At 50.1% G+C, this 15,353-nt stretch overlaps 7 protein-coding genes across 7 annotated transcripts; 3 read left to right on the plus strand and 4 right to left on the minus strand.

The window, feature by feature from the left end:
* Window positions 1-325: 325 nt before the first annotated feature.
* Window positions 326-1,946, plus strand: BDV38DRAFT_285580 (dienelactone hydrolase; the record flags this gene model as incomplete). Its single annotated transcript, XM_032060514.1, has 3 exons — window positions 326-650; window positions 744-1,439; window positions 1,501-1,946. 3 exons carry the CDS (start codon window positions 326-328, stop codon window positions 1,944-1,946), a joined length of 1,467 nt encoding a protein of 488 aa, XP_031910693.1.
* A 49-nt stretch (window positions 1,947-1,995) lies between these two features.
* BDV38DRAFT_155836 (pseudouridine-5'-phosphate glycosidase/carbohydrate kinase family protein) lies at window positions 1,996-5,115 on the minus strand. The gene is made up of 7 exons (XM_032051710.1): window positions 4,553-5,115; window positions 4,281-4,489; window positions 4,133-4,232; window positions 4,039-4,080; window positions 3,759-3,989; window positions 3,406-3,706; window positions 1,996-3,347 (listed from the first exon to the last, which is right to left on the minus strand). Exons 1-7 carry the CDS (start codon window positions 4,737-4,739, stop codon window positions 2,045-2,047), a joined length of 2,373 nt encoding a protein of 790 aa, XP_031910694.1. The 5' UTR covers window positions 4,740-5,115; the 3' UTR covers window positions 1,996-2,044.
* BDV38DRAFT_155827 (dolichyl-diphosphooligosaccharide--protein glycotransferase subunit OST1) lies at window positions 4,896-6,948 on the plus strand. The gene is made up of 3 exons (XM_032051709.1): window positions 4,896-5,389; window positions 5,513-6,551; window positions 6,607-6,948. Exons 1-3 carry the CDS (start codon window positions 5,052-5,054, stop codon window positions 6,730-6,732), a joined length of 1,503 nt encoding a protein of 500 aa, XP_031910695.1. The 5' UTR covers window positions 4,896-5,051; the 3' UTR covers window positions 6,733-6,948.
* BDV38DRAFT_155793 (mRNA guanylyltransferase) lies at window positions 6,875-8,862 on the minus strand. The gene has a single exon (XM_032051708.1). The coding sequence runs from the start codon at window positions 8,410-8,412 to the stop codon at window positions 7,165-7,167; it is 1,248 nt and encodes a 415-aa protein (XP_031910696.1). The 5' UTR covers window positions 8,413-8,862; the 3' UTR covers window positions 6,875-7,164.
* BDV38DRAFT_254339 (deubiquitination module subunit SGF73) lies at window positions 8,787-10,751 on the minus strand. Its single transcript, XM_032055317.1, has 4 exons — window positions 10,509-10,751; window positions 10,297-10,413; window positions 9,562-10,197; window positions 8,787-9,496 (listed from the first exon to the last, which is right to left on the minus strand). The coding sequence occupies exons 1-4, from the start codon at window positions 10,531-10,533 to the stop codon at window positions 9,105-9,107; spliced, it is 1,170 nt and encodes a 389-aa protein (XP_031910697.1). The 5' UTR covers window positions 10,534-10,751; the 3' UTR covers window positions 8,787-9,104.
* A 339-nt stretch (window positions 10,752-11,090) lies between these two features.
* BDV38DRAFT_254346 (putative beta-ketoacyl synthase (Cem1)) lies at window positions 11,091-13,152 on the minus strand. Its single transcript, XM_032055318.1, has 8 exons — window positions 12,973-13,152; window positions 12,506-12,672; window positions 12,324-12,431; window positions 12,201-12,272; window positions 12,060-12,146; window positions 11,744-12,010; window positions 11,325-11,693; window positions 11,091-11,275 (listed from the first exon to the last, which is right to left on the minus strand). Exons 1-8 carry the CDS (start codon window positions 13,022-13,024, stop codon window positions 11,117-11,119), a joined length of 1,281 nt encoding a protein of 426 aa, XP_031910698.1. The 5' UTR covers window positions 13,025-13,152; the 3' UTR covers window positions 11,091-11,116.
* Window positions 13,153-13,420: 268 nt separating this feature from the next.
* Window positions 13,421-14,777, plus strand: BDV38DRAFT_285585 (agmatinase; the record flags this gene model as incomplete). The annotated part of the gene is made up of 3 exons (XM_032060515.1): window positions 13,421-13,543; window positions 13,597-13,723; window positions 13,777-14,777. The coding sequence occupies 3 exons, from the start codon at window positions 13,421-13,423 to the stop codon at window positions 14,775-14,777; spliced, it is 1,251 nt and encodes a 416-aa protein (XP_031910699.1).
* Window positions 14,778-15,353: the final 576 nt, after the last annotated feature.

Raw genomic sequence — 15,353 nt, forward strand, 5'->3', positions numbered from 1 at the left:
CCCCTTGCGTTGCATCCTTGGGTTCGGCTGGAGCCACGATGGAGACTGCCAATACTGCCAACACTCGTCGACGTCAGCCCAGCGTTGATAAGAGGACGTTGCCTGACCTGTTAGTTACTTGTGGGTTAAACTTAAGTACAGAGTAGTTGTCTACCCTTTCTTCACTTTGAAAAAACAAAAAACAAAAAATCAATAATGTTGCAATCGCAATTGCTATTGTCCTGACTTTGTAGTATTGCGGTAACTCGCAGGAAGAGTCACTTCTCAGTATCTTAACCCTAACTCCAAGTCACCCCGAGAAAGCCTACAGACATAAGGAGGGAAAATGGAACGGCTCCGACAACACATCCATCGTCGTCGTCGTAGCAGCACCCCTAGCAGAGCACCTCCCCAAGGATCTCAATCTCCTAGCCTCAGCAGCGATAGACGCAAGAAAAGCGACCATGTTTTGCGCCGACTATATGTCACTTCGGACACGGCAGACTTCGACGCGAACATTCTCCGGCGATTCGAAGCGGAGGGTTTTAGCGTCGAATATATTCCTTTCCAAGGGTCCAGCGGAGATTTCGAGAGAGACCGGAAAGATCTGGATAATTTGATTCACGAGCGAGAGGATGATCTCGAACCGGGGGAGAGATATGCGATTGTTGGTACGCACAGACGCCTCGAAAATACCCTTTTTTTTAAAAAGAAAGAAAGAAAGAAAAACTTGAATCCACGACCAAATAGCTAACAACTCCAAGCATATAACAAACCAGCCTACCTCCTCCTTACATCCCACCACCACCCAACAACAGCTACTAACCCTTTCCCTCTCCTCTGTGCCCTAGTAACATACTACCCCCAGATCTCCGAAACAGATACCCATAGTAGCCTCACAGACTGCCCTAACACAACCACCAACCCCTGCATTGTACCCCCCTCCACAACCTCTTCTTCAACCGCCACCTGCTATGACACCCTCTCCATCCTTCCCATCCAAGTCCATCTTGCCGGCCACCAGCCCACCACCCTGTGGGACGACTACAACAGCCACCCCAGCAAGAAGCGCCACAGATGTCACCTCTTCTTCTACCCAGAATCCGAGCCTGGGTTTGCGGAGTCAACAGCCAGAACCCACGACGTGATCAGTTCGCGCCTAGCCTGGAGTCGAGCGCTGGATTGTCTGAAGCGTGGGTTTGGTTGGCCCGGAGGGAGCTGGAAGGTGCCCGCCGTGGAGACGGTGTGGGAGGAGTACTGGCGGAATCTGTTCTACAATGGACAGGAAGCGGGGCGAGACGAGGTGGAGCATCATGCGGCCAATCCAGTGAACATGATGGTAGGGAGTGGTGGTGGTATACCCTTGACCGAGAGCGGGGAGAGTGACGGGGGGAATTCTGACCCTACGGCCGAGTTGAATGAGGTAGCAATAGTCAATTGTGTTCCTACTTTAATTGGTGGTATGTGCTCTCTTTTCACTTCCCTGGGGGCCATTTCCTTCCTTCCCTTGTCTTTTGCTAGGGAAGACCGTGGCTGATGGTGTTGGTCTTTTAGGAGAACACCCGGCTCAGATTACTAACTTTTACACCTCGCAATTCTTTCCTACCGGGCCACCGTCACAGAACATTCGTCTTTTGTCTCGCACTATTGGCACAGACCGGATAGTTGATGAGCTTCTGCTCACGTTTACGCATACAGAAGAGATCCCGTGGCTGCTGCCTCGTGTGCAGCCTACGGGTAAACAAGTGCGCGTTGTGATTATCATGACGGCTAGCTTCATTGCGGGGAAACTGGCTCGGCATAATATCTATTGGGATCAGGCGAGCGTCTTGGTGCAGATAGGACTGTTGGACCCGAGTCTAGTGCCGAGCGGCTTTAAGGCTACTGGGAAGAACAGAGAGGGACGGGATGTTGTGGAGAGTCTTCCTGTTGTTGGAGGGGAGGGGGTCGATAGGGCTTTGTTTTGAACGGAAATGGTAAATTGGGCGGGGGCTTCGTAGCTATATATATGCCTATATCCGCGTTATATAGTATCTTTACACATTCACACCGATTCTATATTGACTTAGGAGCGCACCAAGCGGACAATATCACTGCTGACACCTCCTGGACTCTTCAACGTCCTAAGACTGGCCTCCTGTGCAAGAGGAATGACATCTTCTACGGTCTTTGCTCCCTTCACGAGTCCCGAGATTACCGCCCCCAGAAGTGTATCTCCGGCTCCGTTGACACTGACAATCTCCTCGTCGGCCAGCACGGCGGCAGGTGGGAACAATCTCATGTACACACCACCGACTAATTCATCTGCCAGTGCAGCACGCGACAGGATATAAGGAGCAGAATCAGGCGAAGTGAGACGTGGGTCACCGGGGCGAAGAAGTTGAGTGACGAGGACACCCTGTGACCCTAATTTGGTAATGAGACAGGGGATGTAAGGGAGGAGTTGGATACTCTGCTGGGGTATGCCTTGATCCACAAGTTGGTTTGATGTCATTGCAACGAGACGATCTCGAGCACCTGCTGACGACATACCCATCGCATCTATGATGTGCCACCAGGCCTCGGAGTCAAACAGCCCGCTGTCACGCGCTGCCATATACATAGTAGTGAGTTCAAACTGGTTGGGGGTCGCCAAGCTGATTGCATTGTTGGGGACAGATGCCGACGGGTTAATTGCCGCAGTTACCTCGGTGGTTTTGCTGAATAGGCGGCAGCTTTTGGCATTGGATACGGGCTCGAACGCAACTCGTGCGCCATGCTTCTTGGCTACAGCGACCCACTTGGAAAGGACTTCAGGGTTCCAGTTCGAATCAACGATAACCCATTGAGGCTTCGTGCGGGAGAGCAGAGTCTCCCAAAAGCCTTCGAAGTCCAATTCCTGCTCTGGTAGTTCCATAATGCCCATGTCCGCCATAGCCACGACGAGGTCTTTCTTCGCATCATTAACAGCTACATACTGTGCGGTCCTGGCGCTGTTTGACGCGGGCAGCACCTGTACGCCAGCAGTTGAGAGCCCCTCTTTTCGAAGAGCCGTTAGGGCTGCACGGCCACTTAGATCGTCCCCGACAACACTACAGAAAAGAACGGAGCTGCCAAGATACTTGGTAGCAATGGCAACATTGTGACCCACACCGCCAAGGCTCTGTGTTATGGTGGCTGGATTGGAAGTATCGGAAACAGGTTTGATGTTTTTTTCCCCCGCAGGAGGAGCATAGTCACAGGAAAGATCAACCGCGAGAGAGCCAGCAACGAGAACGTCTACCTTGTCCAATGCCTCAATAGGTCCTTCAGTAGTTGGGTTGAGCTTAAGCTCTGCCTCTGAAGTTGCTTGGTCAGCTTTGACGTCCTCGGAAATTGCTGGCATACGCCTGAAGACACCTCGAAATTAGGGCCATTCCGAGTCGCATCTAACACAGGGCAACTCACCGCTCATTAAGCGTTCCATTGGACTGTTCCAGCTTTGAGAGTTCTACAGCGACGCGAGTAGCACGCTGCACATTAGCCTCAACCAGAGCACGGTTGGCAGTAACACTCTTGCCGCCACTGAGTTGCTTGATTTTAGATAGAACGAATGGAGTGTTATCGCTGCCCTGATAGCCTTCGACCTCAGCGAGGCGGATTGCTTCCTCAATAATTTCATCCATTTCGTCTTTGGGAATAGACTGCTGCACGGGCACCGGGTTGGCGAAATGCATCCCCGATGAAACGGGGAGTTTTGATTGCGCATCTATCGATACGTCAGCCACTAGTACTAAGCACGAGAAGCATAGCCGGCTCACAAATTATGGCAGCTGCCTCTGCCTCATCATGAATAATCTTCGGACTCTTGATGCCACTGTCGCGCGTAAAGAACGCGGGGAAATCTACCTGGCCAGTACGACCATCCGCGAACGTCCCGACACAAACGCCTTCGGTTTCAAGGTATTCCAGAGTTCGTGGGATGTCTAGGAAGCTTTTGCATCCAGAGCTGACAACAGCAACCGGGGTTCGTCCCAGTTCGGTGAGGTCGGCTACCAAGCGGTTAGACGTTGGCCGCTAGGTCTTGCCAGCAGAACATACCAGATATATCCATTGAATTCTCTCCACCACGGTGGACACCACCTAAAATCGATTAGTTTCTGGTAAATAGACCTAGGGTGGTGCAGAGACGTACCAAGACCTCCAGTCCCAAAAACCCTAATACCAGCCAGATGGGCAAGGATCATCGTGCCCGAAACAGTTGTACCACCGTGTAGTCGTTTCCCAGCCAGGCCCTAGTATTGTCAGAAACGTTTTTCATGGCGACGCACAAATGAACCGACCAGGCCGCATATGTAACCCAAATCTCTGCGGGAAACCTTCAGTGCACTCTTGCTCTCTGCGGTAGAGGCCAGCTCGATAAGCTCTTCGGCATTAAGGCCCACCTTAGCCACTCCATTCAAGATCCCAATCGTAGCTGGAACTCCGCCATTTGCCCGGACGACTGTTTCCAGCAACGACGCAAGAGCAACACTCTCAGGATACGGGAATCCTGTATGTAGATTAGCAAGAGATTCTCCCCTTATGGATAAAAAAACAAAGCGTAGGTATATACCGTGAGTGTAGATCGTGGACTCTAGAGCTACCACAGGCTTTCCTGTGGCTACGGCGTCGCGAACTTCCTCCGAAACTTGGAGAAACTTGCTTTGCGCAAGGCCATGAAGGCGTCTTGCGGGAGGAGCCAATACCGGTACCCTGGCTCTCCTGCAGCAATGACGAGCTGCAGCTCGCGAAGCAAGCATAGTGATTAGGTAGACGCTATGCCGTGAGGGTAGCTTGACAGTAAGAGTGGAGAAAGAAAGTAGCTGGAAAATGTAGAGGAGAGGAGTACGTAGGACTTATCGGCGATAAGAAAGGATAGCGTCTTTGGCCGCAGCGGTCACCGGAATATAAGCAGCATCGGGACACCTCAGCAATCTCGCCGCGCTACCTTCCCTTTCCCCCCTGTTCAATTCGTTCCATATATTTACATTCCTTCTTCTTTTTAGGACTATCTCCTGGTGAGAGACATTGTGTCCTAGGCGCGGTCAGTTGCACGCCCGCCCATCGTCACAATGAGGCCGATTACAGCATTCACCGCGCTCTGCGGGTTCCTCCTGTCAACCAGCAGCATAGTATGCGCCGAATCCTCAGCGGGGACCCATTCCTCCTTCCAACCTCCCCAGGCATTCAAAAATGTAAACTTGGTCCGGAATACCAACTTGGAGAAAGGTTATGCTCGGGAGACTGTCAACGTGGTGGTAGAGAACGTCGATAAAGAACCGCAGAACACCTACTACTTGGCCTTCCCATCGGAGGTATTCGACAAGGTCGGAGGATTGGAAGTCAGAGATAGAAAGGCGCCGGAGAAGGGGCCTTTCGATGTGGGCGTATTGCCTGTCGATTCAACCAGGTGAGTACGCAATTGAAGCTACCAATGGCCAGTTATTATTGTGATGACGAAGCCACGGTAACTTAATCTGGTGACACTATTTGCAGCATGTAAGCTAATACTTATGGATTGCTTTTCTCACAGCGACACCAAGTACTTCGCCATTGACCTCCCCAAACCACTTGCACCCAAATCGCAGGTTACTTTGGGAATTTCTTACTACCTCCTCTCCTCCCTGAGCCCGCGCCCTGCCGCTATCAACCAGGCTGATAAACAGTACCTCACTTACTCGTTTTCTGCCTATATCCACTCAGCCTACCCAACTGTGACCCAGAAGACGAAACTGAAGCTTCCTAGCACCAATGTTCCTGACTACACCACTACCTCTGGTCTCAAGTCAGGCTCGGATCCTGAGCGTCAAGGCACTACTTACACTTACGGCCCTTATGACACGGCCGAGGTCACCCCCGGCACTGCCTACCCGATTACCATCCGTTACGAGTTTACCAAGCCAGTAATTACAGCCTCGCTGCTGGAAAGAGACTTGGAGGTATCTCACTGGGGTGGAAACCTGGCGACAGAAGAGCGCTACTGGCTTCGCAATAACGGCTCCAACCTCGTGAATCAATTCTCGCGCGTCGAGTGGACACTCTCTAACTTCCAGCAACTGCCTTCTTCCGCCATCCGTGAACTTAAATATCCGCTGAAGCCTGGCTCGGTGGACCCCTACTTCATTGATGACATCGGTAATGTCTCCACGAGCCGCTATCGCCCTGGCAAGCCTCCCAAGCGTGATGCTTCTTTAGAACTTCGCCCCCGGTTTCCCGTCTTCGGTGGCTGGAACTACAGCTTCCGTGTTGGTTGGAACAACGAGCTTTCTACCTTCCTTCGCCGGGTCGCCGGTGCCGATTCGTATGTGCTCAAGGTTCCTTTCATCGAGGGACCCAAGGTGCCTGAAGGTGTTCAGTATGAGAAGGTCGTTGTTCGGATCATTCTTCCCGAGGGAGCCCGTAATGTCCGGTACGAGGCGATCGAGACTGCCTCCAACAATGGTCTTCCCCCTGCCGATCAGATCAAGTCTCACGTGTCTCCCTACAAGACCTTCATGGACACATTGGGACGTACCGCATTGACCCTGACGGTAGAGAATTTGTCCGATGAGGCTCGTGATGCTCAGTTGGTGGTACGTATACAACGTTATATTATGCTCCACTAGACGGAATGCTAATCTCTAACAGGTTACCTATGATTATTCCTTCTGGGATGGAATGCGCAAGCCCGTGACCATCACTACTGGATTGCTGACTGTATTCGCCGCTGCATGGGCGATTGGGAACATTGACGTGAGCATCAAGAAACGATAGAGCGTATGATGTAACATTGTTGTATCCAGTTTTTTATACCTGAGCAATGTAGCTGTTTCCTTCAATGAAAATCAAACTTTGAGCATTGAATGCATCACGCTTCGAGATCCTGTACGTGAAACAGGAGCTTGATCGATACTAGAAAACGAGTTATACCGCATTTTAACGATCAAGATCTAGCTGGATATTGTGCGATACAATATATCCAGAGAACAGTGGAATAGCAAGAGCGCATAGCATCATAGAAAGCACACTTGTACAATAATCCCCAGGCCAGCCTCCCTCATTTTAAGCTTGCCGACAGACAGCTCCCCTCCAGTTCATATGCATGAAAGAAGCAGAGATCAACGCCAGACTCCTCGCAATCCCGAACCGAAGCCAAGTGAAATACTATCCAACAAGTAGGTTTGTTCAAAGAAAACTAGAAGGAAACTATGAATCCTCGAATTTCCTTTTCATCCCGTTCCCGTTTGCATGTGGCGGCGCCTGTCTTGCCCTTCGTTTCCGCTCTTCGTCCTCCGAAGCCATCTGAGCCTGGCGCTTCTTCCATGCTGCCTTGATCGCCGGCGCAGCGCGGATAAGATCTTCCTCCGTCACACGGTCCTGGATACTTTCAAGGACCTTCTCAACGGTAGAGATGTGATTCGCATCAGCCTTATCGTCTCGGAGACGGTGATAGCGCCAGCGATTGTGTTCATCCTTGAAGCATTCAACGATGGTATCATCGAGGGGAAGCCCCAGAGCCTTAAGCTCCTCCCATTCAGATGGGGTGACAAACATCTCTGCGAAGTGCCGGTACTCGTTGGAATTAAGCATCACAAATAAATGAAAGATAGGCATAGCATCGTAATCCGTATATGGCTCCGAAATACCATCAGCCTCATCATCTGTATCTGGCTCCAGGACCGGAAACTCCAAACGCATACGGAAATCAATGGTATTCTCGGCCGGAGGCTTCCACTTGAGAATGTGCTCGTCCGTACCGATGCGGTAGGGTGTACTGCGACAGGTAAAGATGAGACCGTCATTACCGTGGATTTTCTTGACCTTGGGAATGATCTCTCGGAACATCATTTCGATACCGTAGCTGAACTGGGTAGATTTGTCTTCAACTGCGAAAACGCGATGTTGTTTCTCCTCGGGAAAGCGCTGGTAGAGAGCATTATATGGCTTGAGGACCTTCTCTTTGAAATATGCAAGTCGTTTGTCCAGCGTGCGATGCATCAGGCTCTGCCCGTCCAGAACCAGACAATCGAAAACGAGGTATTTGAGTTGCTGCGTTCCATCCTCATATGTATCATTCACCAACTCGCCGTCAACCAGGGTGTCTACGTGGTATGACTGGAAACTTTCATCATTGGGGAGCGGGAAATGCAAGCCCGGCACGTAACGGTAGTCGTTCTTGCGGTCAATTAGGTAGTGGATTTCGGGTGCCTCTGAGTCTGGATCGCCACGGGCAAAGTACATCAGACAACGGATGCCATCTGTTTTCTCGCAGACATAGTAGTCTTGCCGTTGGAGCTCGAGGAGATGCTTGTTGGAGAAACTGACGGGCTGTGCGCCGGGAAAGTTGAGGTTGTTGCGGCCAAGGAGAGTCGCGACTTCGCGGCGGAATTGGTCTGCTAGTTCGGGCTCTGCCTTGATCCCGACAGCATCGAGATCGGGAACGGAGTTGGACATTGTGAAAGGGTTTGATTGTATTTAGGGAATGCGTGGCGCAGATGGAGCGTGTAGGTAAAAGTGTATAGTTGTTAGCAGTCCAGCGCAAGCAGATCAAGACCTCCGCCCGTAGGCGCAGAAGCTATAGCTTCCCCAGTAGACCTGAATGTCGCAGTGATGGTGGCGTGCTCTGAAGGGCGAGCTGCATGTGTTCCGCCTTCAAAAGATCGGTGGCCGCATATGGAGCTAAACCCGTCTTTATCCCGCCGTGGTTGGTGATAGCTTGTTGTGGCCTCAGGCAGTAATCATTATCCCTTTTGGGGTACTAGCTGTAGCACATTCCACTCATGACAATCTACAAGATGTACAATTGTGTTTGATATCTTTGAGCAAAAATGTGTGCAATACTATTAGCAGATATTTAGACATAGTGAATACTCAAAGATTTAAAGCCAAGGACACTGTCTATCAAGATATAGAGAAGTATAAAAGCATCTGACTAATTTACACTCAGCATCGCCAGTGGTATATGCAATGGACTCCGGGGTATCATATCGTCACAAAAAAAAATCCGAATTAGACCCATTCCATGGGTTTCCTGAACGCCGTTCGAGACACCACGATGTGGCAGTCATACCCAAGTAGTGGAAAGAAAGGATCATCACTCATCGCTGCTCCTTAGATCAACACAAAACACCAGCAAGCATGTGTATCTACGAGCTCGCTGATATTGAAAGTTTCTTGGCGGCTGGCGCTGGAGTCGTATTGTCCACATCCGTTGTGTTATCTGCGCTTGTAATAACCGGAGATGTCATGACCACGTCGTCCACAGGAGCGAAGAGGTTTCCGTCATTGGAGGTGGTATTGCTATCGCCGGTTGAAAAGAGTCCACCACCGCGCGCACCACCGAGAGCGTGGGATAGCATCTCTTTAATGCGGACATATTGGTATTTTTTCTTAGTCGAGATCAGAGTGTGAGTGATGATGGGCTGTGGGTGAGAGCGAGTGATAGCTGCCATCACAGCATCTTTCTCTTCATCCGAGTCGACAGGACCATTGTTGTCCATATCGTCCTGCAGAGGAGCATTGGCATCAATTGCAGCCTCTGAAAAGCAAGACTGATCAGCTCTATCCGGAAACGTATCCTCCAGCTATACGGGCAATACTCACTTTGCTGACGAGCCTGATTCTTCTTCTGATATGCCTGAAGCAACATATCGTACGGCAATGAACGACCAGGCACTGCTCGCTTCGCGCCCATGGAATGACTCTTACAGGTCAAAGATCTCGCACACTGAGCACCATTCGGCAGAGTAACACCGCACTGCTTCTCAACATCAACGGGTCCTTTCGGCTTCGGCACCTTGGGTTTGGGTTCTTCCTTTTTCTTCTTCTTTTTAGGCTCCTTGTCCTTATCGTCTTCTCCCTCCATCTTGCGCTTCTTTCCCTTCTTCGTCCCATCCTCCGCCATTCCCTTAACGGCGCTTTTCTTAGCGCTCTTCTGACCCTTCATGGAATCATCACCATCGCCGCCCGCAGCATCCTCGTCGCCATCCTTATCACCCGCCTTGGCCCGGTTAGCCGCATCGCGCGCTTCCTTCTTTCGCCTCGCCTTCTCCTGCTTCGCCCGAATACAACCTCGGATATGTTCCACAGCGTTTTGTTTGAGGACCGGCCTCTTGCAAGTTTTACATATGACCGTTTCTAAGTGATCCTCTTCTCGTGGTTTTCCCGTAGGAAAAGCAGCCATAGTCTTCTCGTCGATCTCAGGGAGAATAGGTGATGAACCGGGGGAGTCGGGCGCATCTTCACGCGGTTAAACTATTAGCAAATATACAACCCGCAGCTCCTTCTCTCACACTCCACAAATTAAGATGAAAGCCAAGTAGAATGGAGTAAACACACCATCGCCCTTCTTCTTGCCTAACTTAGCTGACTTCTTCAACCTAATCTTGCCGGGCTTGGTGTCTTTTTCAGAGAATTTGTACCCGGACGCATCGACTAAGCTGCCAGACGACGGCGCTATAATAAGAAAAAAATACAATATCAGCACGAATCATTCTATATGATGTTGTAACCACTTAAGTTCGGCCCGAGGAGGATTTAGTGGTATCTACCTTTGGTCTCACCGTTGGTAGCCATGCTCAACCCACCAACGACCAAGAAAGTAGATCAACTCTTGTAGTAAAGAAAAATATAGTGATAGTAAACGAGTGGAATGGTTTAACAAGATATTGAAGGGCAGAACGCTGCTTTGTCGTGAGGTTTGAGATACGCGTGATATAGTCGAGGTGAGTCCGGGGCTGCTCCGCATTGAGATGTCACGTGTTGGTTGCCAGGATAATAGGAGTCCAATTTTCGAGGTTGTAAATTTATGATAGTTCTAGAGGATAATGACCATACGGAGCCTTGGTTTAGTGGCAGCGTACTTTAGTAATAAATAACCTCCTACTGCTTCTTCATAGCTATTAATGTTCTTGCCGCGACAGTTATACAATGAAACCCATCCTTTATATCAAGTCATACTAGAGCTACGGTCTGGCGTCTGGAGAGTTTGTGTCGCAGTCGATTTTAAAACCAGCGCATGTTACCTCAAGCACCAGGGGGCAGGTTATTTATAGTTTCCATAAAATGGTATCTCTATTATCTTAGTGTACAAGTGTGTGCTTGTTTTACATGCAGTATAGCTTGCAATTATCCAAATCGAATATTCAGTAAGTGCTTTCTATAGCTTGGAAAAGCAGAGAGTACTGTTGGTCCCTCCAAAGCCGAAACTGTTGGTCAGTGCCACATCTATCCGGCGCTCTTGAGTCTGCTTCGGGGCGTAATTGCAGTCGAATCCGATGGCGAGACGCTCCAAGTTGACCGTAGGAGGCATTTTATTCTGATACAGCAAATTAGAGTATTTCCACGGCACGGATAGTCATACTTACCTCATGAATAGCAAGGACGGTGAACAAGGCCTCTACGGCGCCAGCGCCGCCCAATAAGTGACCCACAGCGCCCTTGGTGCTACTAATATTCACATCCCGGGCATTTCGCTTTCCTTCAGGGCCTAGAAGGAGTGCCTTGATCGCGGCGTTTTCTGCCGCATCTCCGACTACAGTCGAAGTGGCGTGTGCATTAACGTAGTCAACCATAGACGGTGAAATGCCAGCGTTCTTTAGAGCTTTTCTCATTGCCATGAATGCCCCTTCCCCGTTTTCTTTGGGCGCTGTTATATGATGTGCATCACCCGAACAGCCATAGCCTCTCAACTCGGCGTAGATACGTGCACCTCTTGCCTTTGCATGCTCTAGCTCCTAGCTGCAAGTTAGTGCTGTGAATCAATGTAGGGTGTGACGACAAGTACCTCTAAGATAACTATTGCCGCGCCCTCGCCGACCACGAACCCTTCGCGATCCGCATCGAACGGTCTGGACGCCTTCTCAGGAGCATCATTATAGCTCGTTGCGAGGCTCCGCGCCCGGGCAAAGCCTCCAACAGCTAGCGGATGGATGCAAGATTCGGCACCGCCTGCTAACATCACGTCCGCATCACCACATGCAATAAAGCGAGCAGCATCACCAATGGAATGTGCCCCAGTGGTGCATGCGGTTGTAGCCGCATGGTTTGGACCCTGTCAAACCATTAGCAGTGGTAAAGTCGCTGTTTGCGACTAGACATACCATCAATCCATACTTCATGGAGATATGGCCAGCGCCGAGGTTGATGAGGAGCTTCGGGACAAATAAAGGAGACACCTTTCTGTAGCCCTAGAAGGAGTTAATATAGATGTAGTGGCGATACAAAACTCGTTTACGACATACTCCTTTTTCATATGCCACGACGGTATCGTAGATCTCATCGAAGTTGCCAATTCCGGATCCGAGACAGATGCCCTACACGGTCATCAGCATTGTTGAGTTACATGATGTCTTGTAGATGTCTACCGTAGATTCTCTGTCTTCAAACGAAGTGGGCTTCCAGCCTGCATCTTCAAGAGCTTCTTCCGAAGCAGCCAAAGCATACTGGGCGAAACGCGCCATCTTACGCTCTTCCTATTAATGGCATCAGACCTGCCCTTCTCTTCAAAAACATGCAAATGTAGATAAACAAGAGACGCTGCACATACATCCTTACTTAGCCATTCTGAGGCAGTCCAGCCACCATTCTGCCTCTTGCCATTCGGCACTGGGGCGGCGATCTGACATGGTAAGTCCGCGAACCTAGAATCGCGATGGTTGACATTAACAATGCCGCAGTGACCATCTAAGAGACGTTTCCATGTATGACGGATACCTAGAGTGACTATACTTTAGCGATCCGCGCATATTAAGCACAAGGATTTATTAATCGTGTGGACTGCAGGTAGTCTCCATCTAACTTTCCTAACTAGGAATGTCCATGACGATTAGACCCGGTATCCAAGACTTTCCCCTTTCGGAATATCGGAAGTGGAGACATTTCGAACGAGACTTTCAAGTAGACACTGAAGAATCACGACGGAAGAACAAGCTTGGTAAAAACCGCGGACCAAAAAGGGATTGTACAGTACAGTGTACTTAGACATCTGCATAGCAATAATATAGAACAACTTACCTACTCCCAATGGAGTAACAGCTCCTAAACCCGTCACAACAACACGACGCATGGCATCCTGAGCTTCTAAAGACGAAATTCGAATATGATCGGCTTCGATTAGATTCTACAATCTATGGATCAAGCCAACTATCGCAGATCGGACCAATATAAATGCGGAGGACGAAAAGAGGAAGAGCGAGCGACGGACGTTGGAACTAAAAGAAAAGTGACGAGAAGGGAAAGTCCGCACGATAGTCCGCGCGCCTGAGGCCCCAAGGCCCACTTCTCGGCGCCAAATGAATGGACGGTGGTCGTTCCTATCGATAACGCTTTCAACAATCTCCATACTATCTATGCGCCTATAACTACTAAACAACCTTCCCCAGATTCATTTCCTCTCCTCTGTATTTTTCAAATAACTCCCTTGACCTGTTTTGTTCTGCCCCGTGGCACCATACAATTCATAATGAAATATACCCTGGGGTTGCTGGCTCTGGCCGGCACTGCCTTATCTCACGCCCATCACGACGACACTGAAGTGGTTCCCGAGCACTTGCGTGAGGAGCTATTGAAGAAATGGGATCAAGAGGTACACATATGGCTCTATCTTACACAGTGGTAAACCTAACTGATAAACGCCAGTGGACATTCTCTGGAATTGCTAGCTTTGCGCACTTAAAAACCGTCAAATGTCTAATCGAACCAGATGAGCGATATGATATCGCCGTCATCGGAGCCCCCTTCGATACCGCTGTCAGTTACAGACCAGGTATGCACTCCGACTTGACCCCGTAAATCGCAGAGGTTAACTTCCTCCTCCAGGAGCTCGTTTTGGTCCCCGTGCCATTCGTGCTGCCAGTGCCCGCCAGATGGCTGGTACAGGCTACAACACCCGTGCAGGCATCAATCCCTACAGCTCATGGGCTACCGTCAAGGACTGTGGGGATATCCCTATCATTCCCTTCGACAATAGCGTAGCGGAGCGCCAAATGTATGAAGCTTTCCTTGAGCTAGGCTCACGGCCTCCCATTACCCCTGCCGACTCCAAGTACGGCACTAAGGGTATCTCTTCTGGGAAGGCGAAGCTGGTAACCCTGGGAGGTGATCATAGTGTTGCGCTACCAGCTCTCCGTGCCCTGTATCAAATCTACCAGAAGCCCATCACAGTGCTGCACTTCGATGCGCACCTGGACACCTGGAACCCCGTTCGCTACTCGGCATACTGGACATCAGAGCAGTCGGCATTTAACCATGGCAGTTTCTTCCACAAGGCGAGTCGTGAGGGCCTCATTTGCAACTCGACCTCTGCTCATGCCGGTCTGCGCACCCGTTTGACGGGTGTCACTGATAGCGACTACACCAACCCGGGCCCCGAGCAGGGATTCATGCGCATTCATGCTGACGACATTGACGACCTAGGCCCCATGGGCATCGTAGATAAGATTATTGAGCGCATCGGTCTGGATTCGGAGCAACCCGTGTATCTGTCGGTGGACATCGACGTGCTTGACCCCGCGACTGCCCCCGGGACCGGTACTCCCGAGCCTGGCGGCTGGACCACCCGTGAGTTCATCCGGATCATGCGCGGCATTGAGAAGTTGAACATTGTCGGCGCGGACATCGTCGAGGTATCGCCAAGCTACGACAACAAGGGAGAGACCACCGCTCTTGCGGCTGCCCAGGTAGCCTTTGAGATCATCACCAGCATGGTCAAGGCGGGAGCTGGCGAAGAGTTGGGAGGATGGTATGGACGCACGGAAGAGAAGATCGAAACGTCTGCCAAGGAGGGAGAAGCGAGGAAAGAAGGCAAAGACGAGCTGTAAACCAGATACTATGACGCTATAAATGACTTACATTTGATGTGCAAACAGGTGTAGTTAGTGATGAATAAATACTAAATGTAAGATGAATCATACCGGAGAAGCTATGATTGGGCACTACAAGCAGTCATTCACAGTGTGAAATGGGTTATTAAGATATAGACAAAATCATCACATTCACTGATGATTGAGATTACATATCCACCACCACAACACAGCACATTCCTCGGTTCCATCCGGACCTTCACCATATTCCATATGTTCAGCAAGAAACCTATCACCCCTCCACTCGTCATCATCAGACAGATGATAACGAGCACATTTTAGACTCAGGATAAATCACTGGGCTTTTGTACCCTGTTCAGGTCCTAGCTGAGAGGTTTCCCGTTACAGACAGATGGAATAAGTTCGGCTTAAATTCACTAGAATTTGTTTAGAGACCTACATGTTCCGCCAGGCACCCGTAATCTAGAGTCATTAGTGGCAGTAAGCGGAGAGCATCGTGTCTTTTAAAAATAGATATGAGAATTTGTACGGACATGTTTGAAAAAAAAGATTTCGAACGATTTCACGAACCAG

The sequence above is a fragment of the Aspergillus pseudotamarii genome (assembly GCF_009193445.1).
Source record: "Aspergillus pseudotamarii strain CBS 117625 unplaced genomic scaffold BDV38scaffold_51, whole genome shotgun sequence".
NCBI classification, from domain to species: domain Eukaryota; kingdom Fungi; phylum Ascomycota; class Eurotiomycetes; order Eurotiales; family Aspergillaceae; genus Aspergillus; species Aspergillus pseudotamarii.

Coding starts and splice junctions, on each gene's coding strand:
- BDV38DRAFT_155836 (XM_032051710.1), bottom strand. CDS start 4,739: ATGCTTGCTTCGCGAGCTGCAGCTCGTCATTGCTGCAGGAGAGCCAGG. Junction 3,707..3,758: donor AGAGGCAGCTGCCATAATTT/GTGAGCCGGCTA, acceptor ACGTATCGATAG/ATGCGCAATCAAAACTCCCC. Junction 3,348..3,405: donor AATGGAACGCTTAATGAGCG/GTGAGTTGCCCT, acceptor AGGTGTCTTCAG/GCGTATGCCAGCAATTTCCG.
- BDV38DRAFT_155827 (XM_032051709.1), top strand. CDS start 5,052: ATGAGGCCGATTACAGCATTCACCGCGCTCTGCGGGTTCCTCCTGTCA. Junction 5,390..5,512: donor TTGCCTGTCGATTCAACCAG/GTGAGTACGCAA, acceptor CTTTTCTCACAG/CGACACCAAGTACTTCGCCA. Junction 6,552..6,606: donor CTCGTGATGCTCAGTTGGTG/GTACGTATACAA, acceptor AATCTCTAACAG/GTTACCTATGATTATTCCTT.
- BDV38DRAFT_155793 (XM_032051708.1), bottom strand. CDS start 8,412: ATGTCCAACTCCGTTCCCGATCTCGATGCTGTCGGGATCAAGGCAGAG.
- BDV38DRAFT_254339 (XM_032055317.1), bottom strand. CDS start 10,533: ATGGCTACCAACGGTGAGACCAAAG. Junction 10,414..10,508: donor TACCAACGGTGAGACCAAAG/GTAGATACCACT, acceptor TTCTTATTATAG/CGCCGTCGTCTGGCAGCTTA. Junction 10,198..10,296: donor AGGCAAGAAGAAGGGCGATG/GTGTGTTTACTC, acceptor AACCGCGTGAAG/ATGCGCCCGACTCCCCCGGT.
- BDV38DRAFT_254346 (XM_032055318.1), bottom strand. CDS start 13,024: ATGCGTCGTGTTGTTGTGACGGGTTTAGGAGCTGTTACTCCATTGGGA. Junction 12,011..12,059: donor CCATGAAGTATGGATTGATG/GTATGTCTAGTC, acceptor ATGGTTTGACAG/GGTCCAAACCATGCGGCTAC. Junction 11,276..11,324: donor CCGTCCTTGCTATTCATGAG/GTAAGTATGACT, acceptor TTGCTGTATCAG/AATAAAATGCCTCCTACGGT.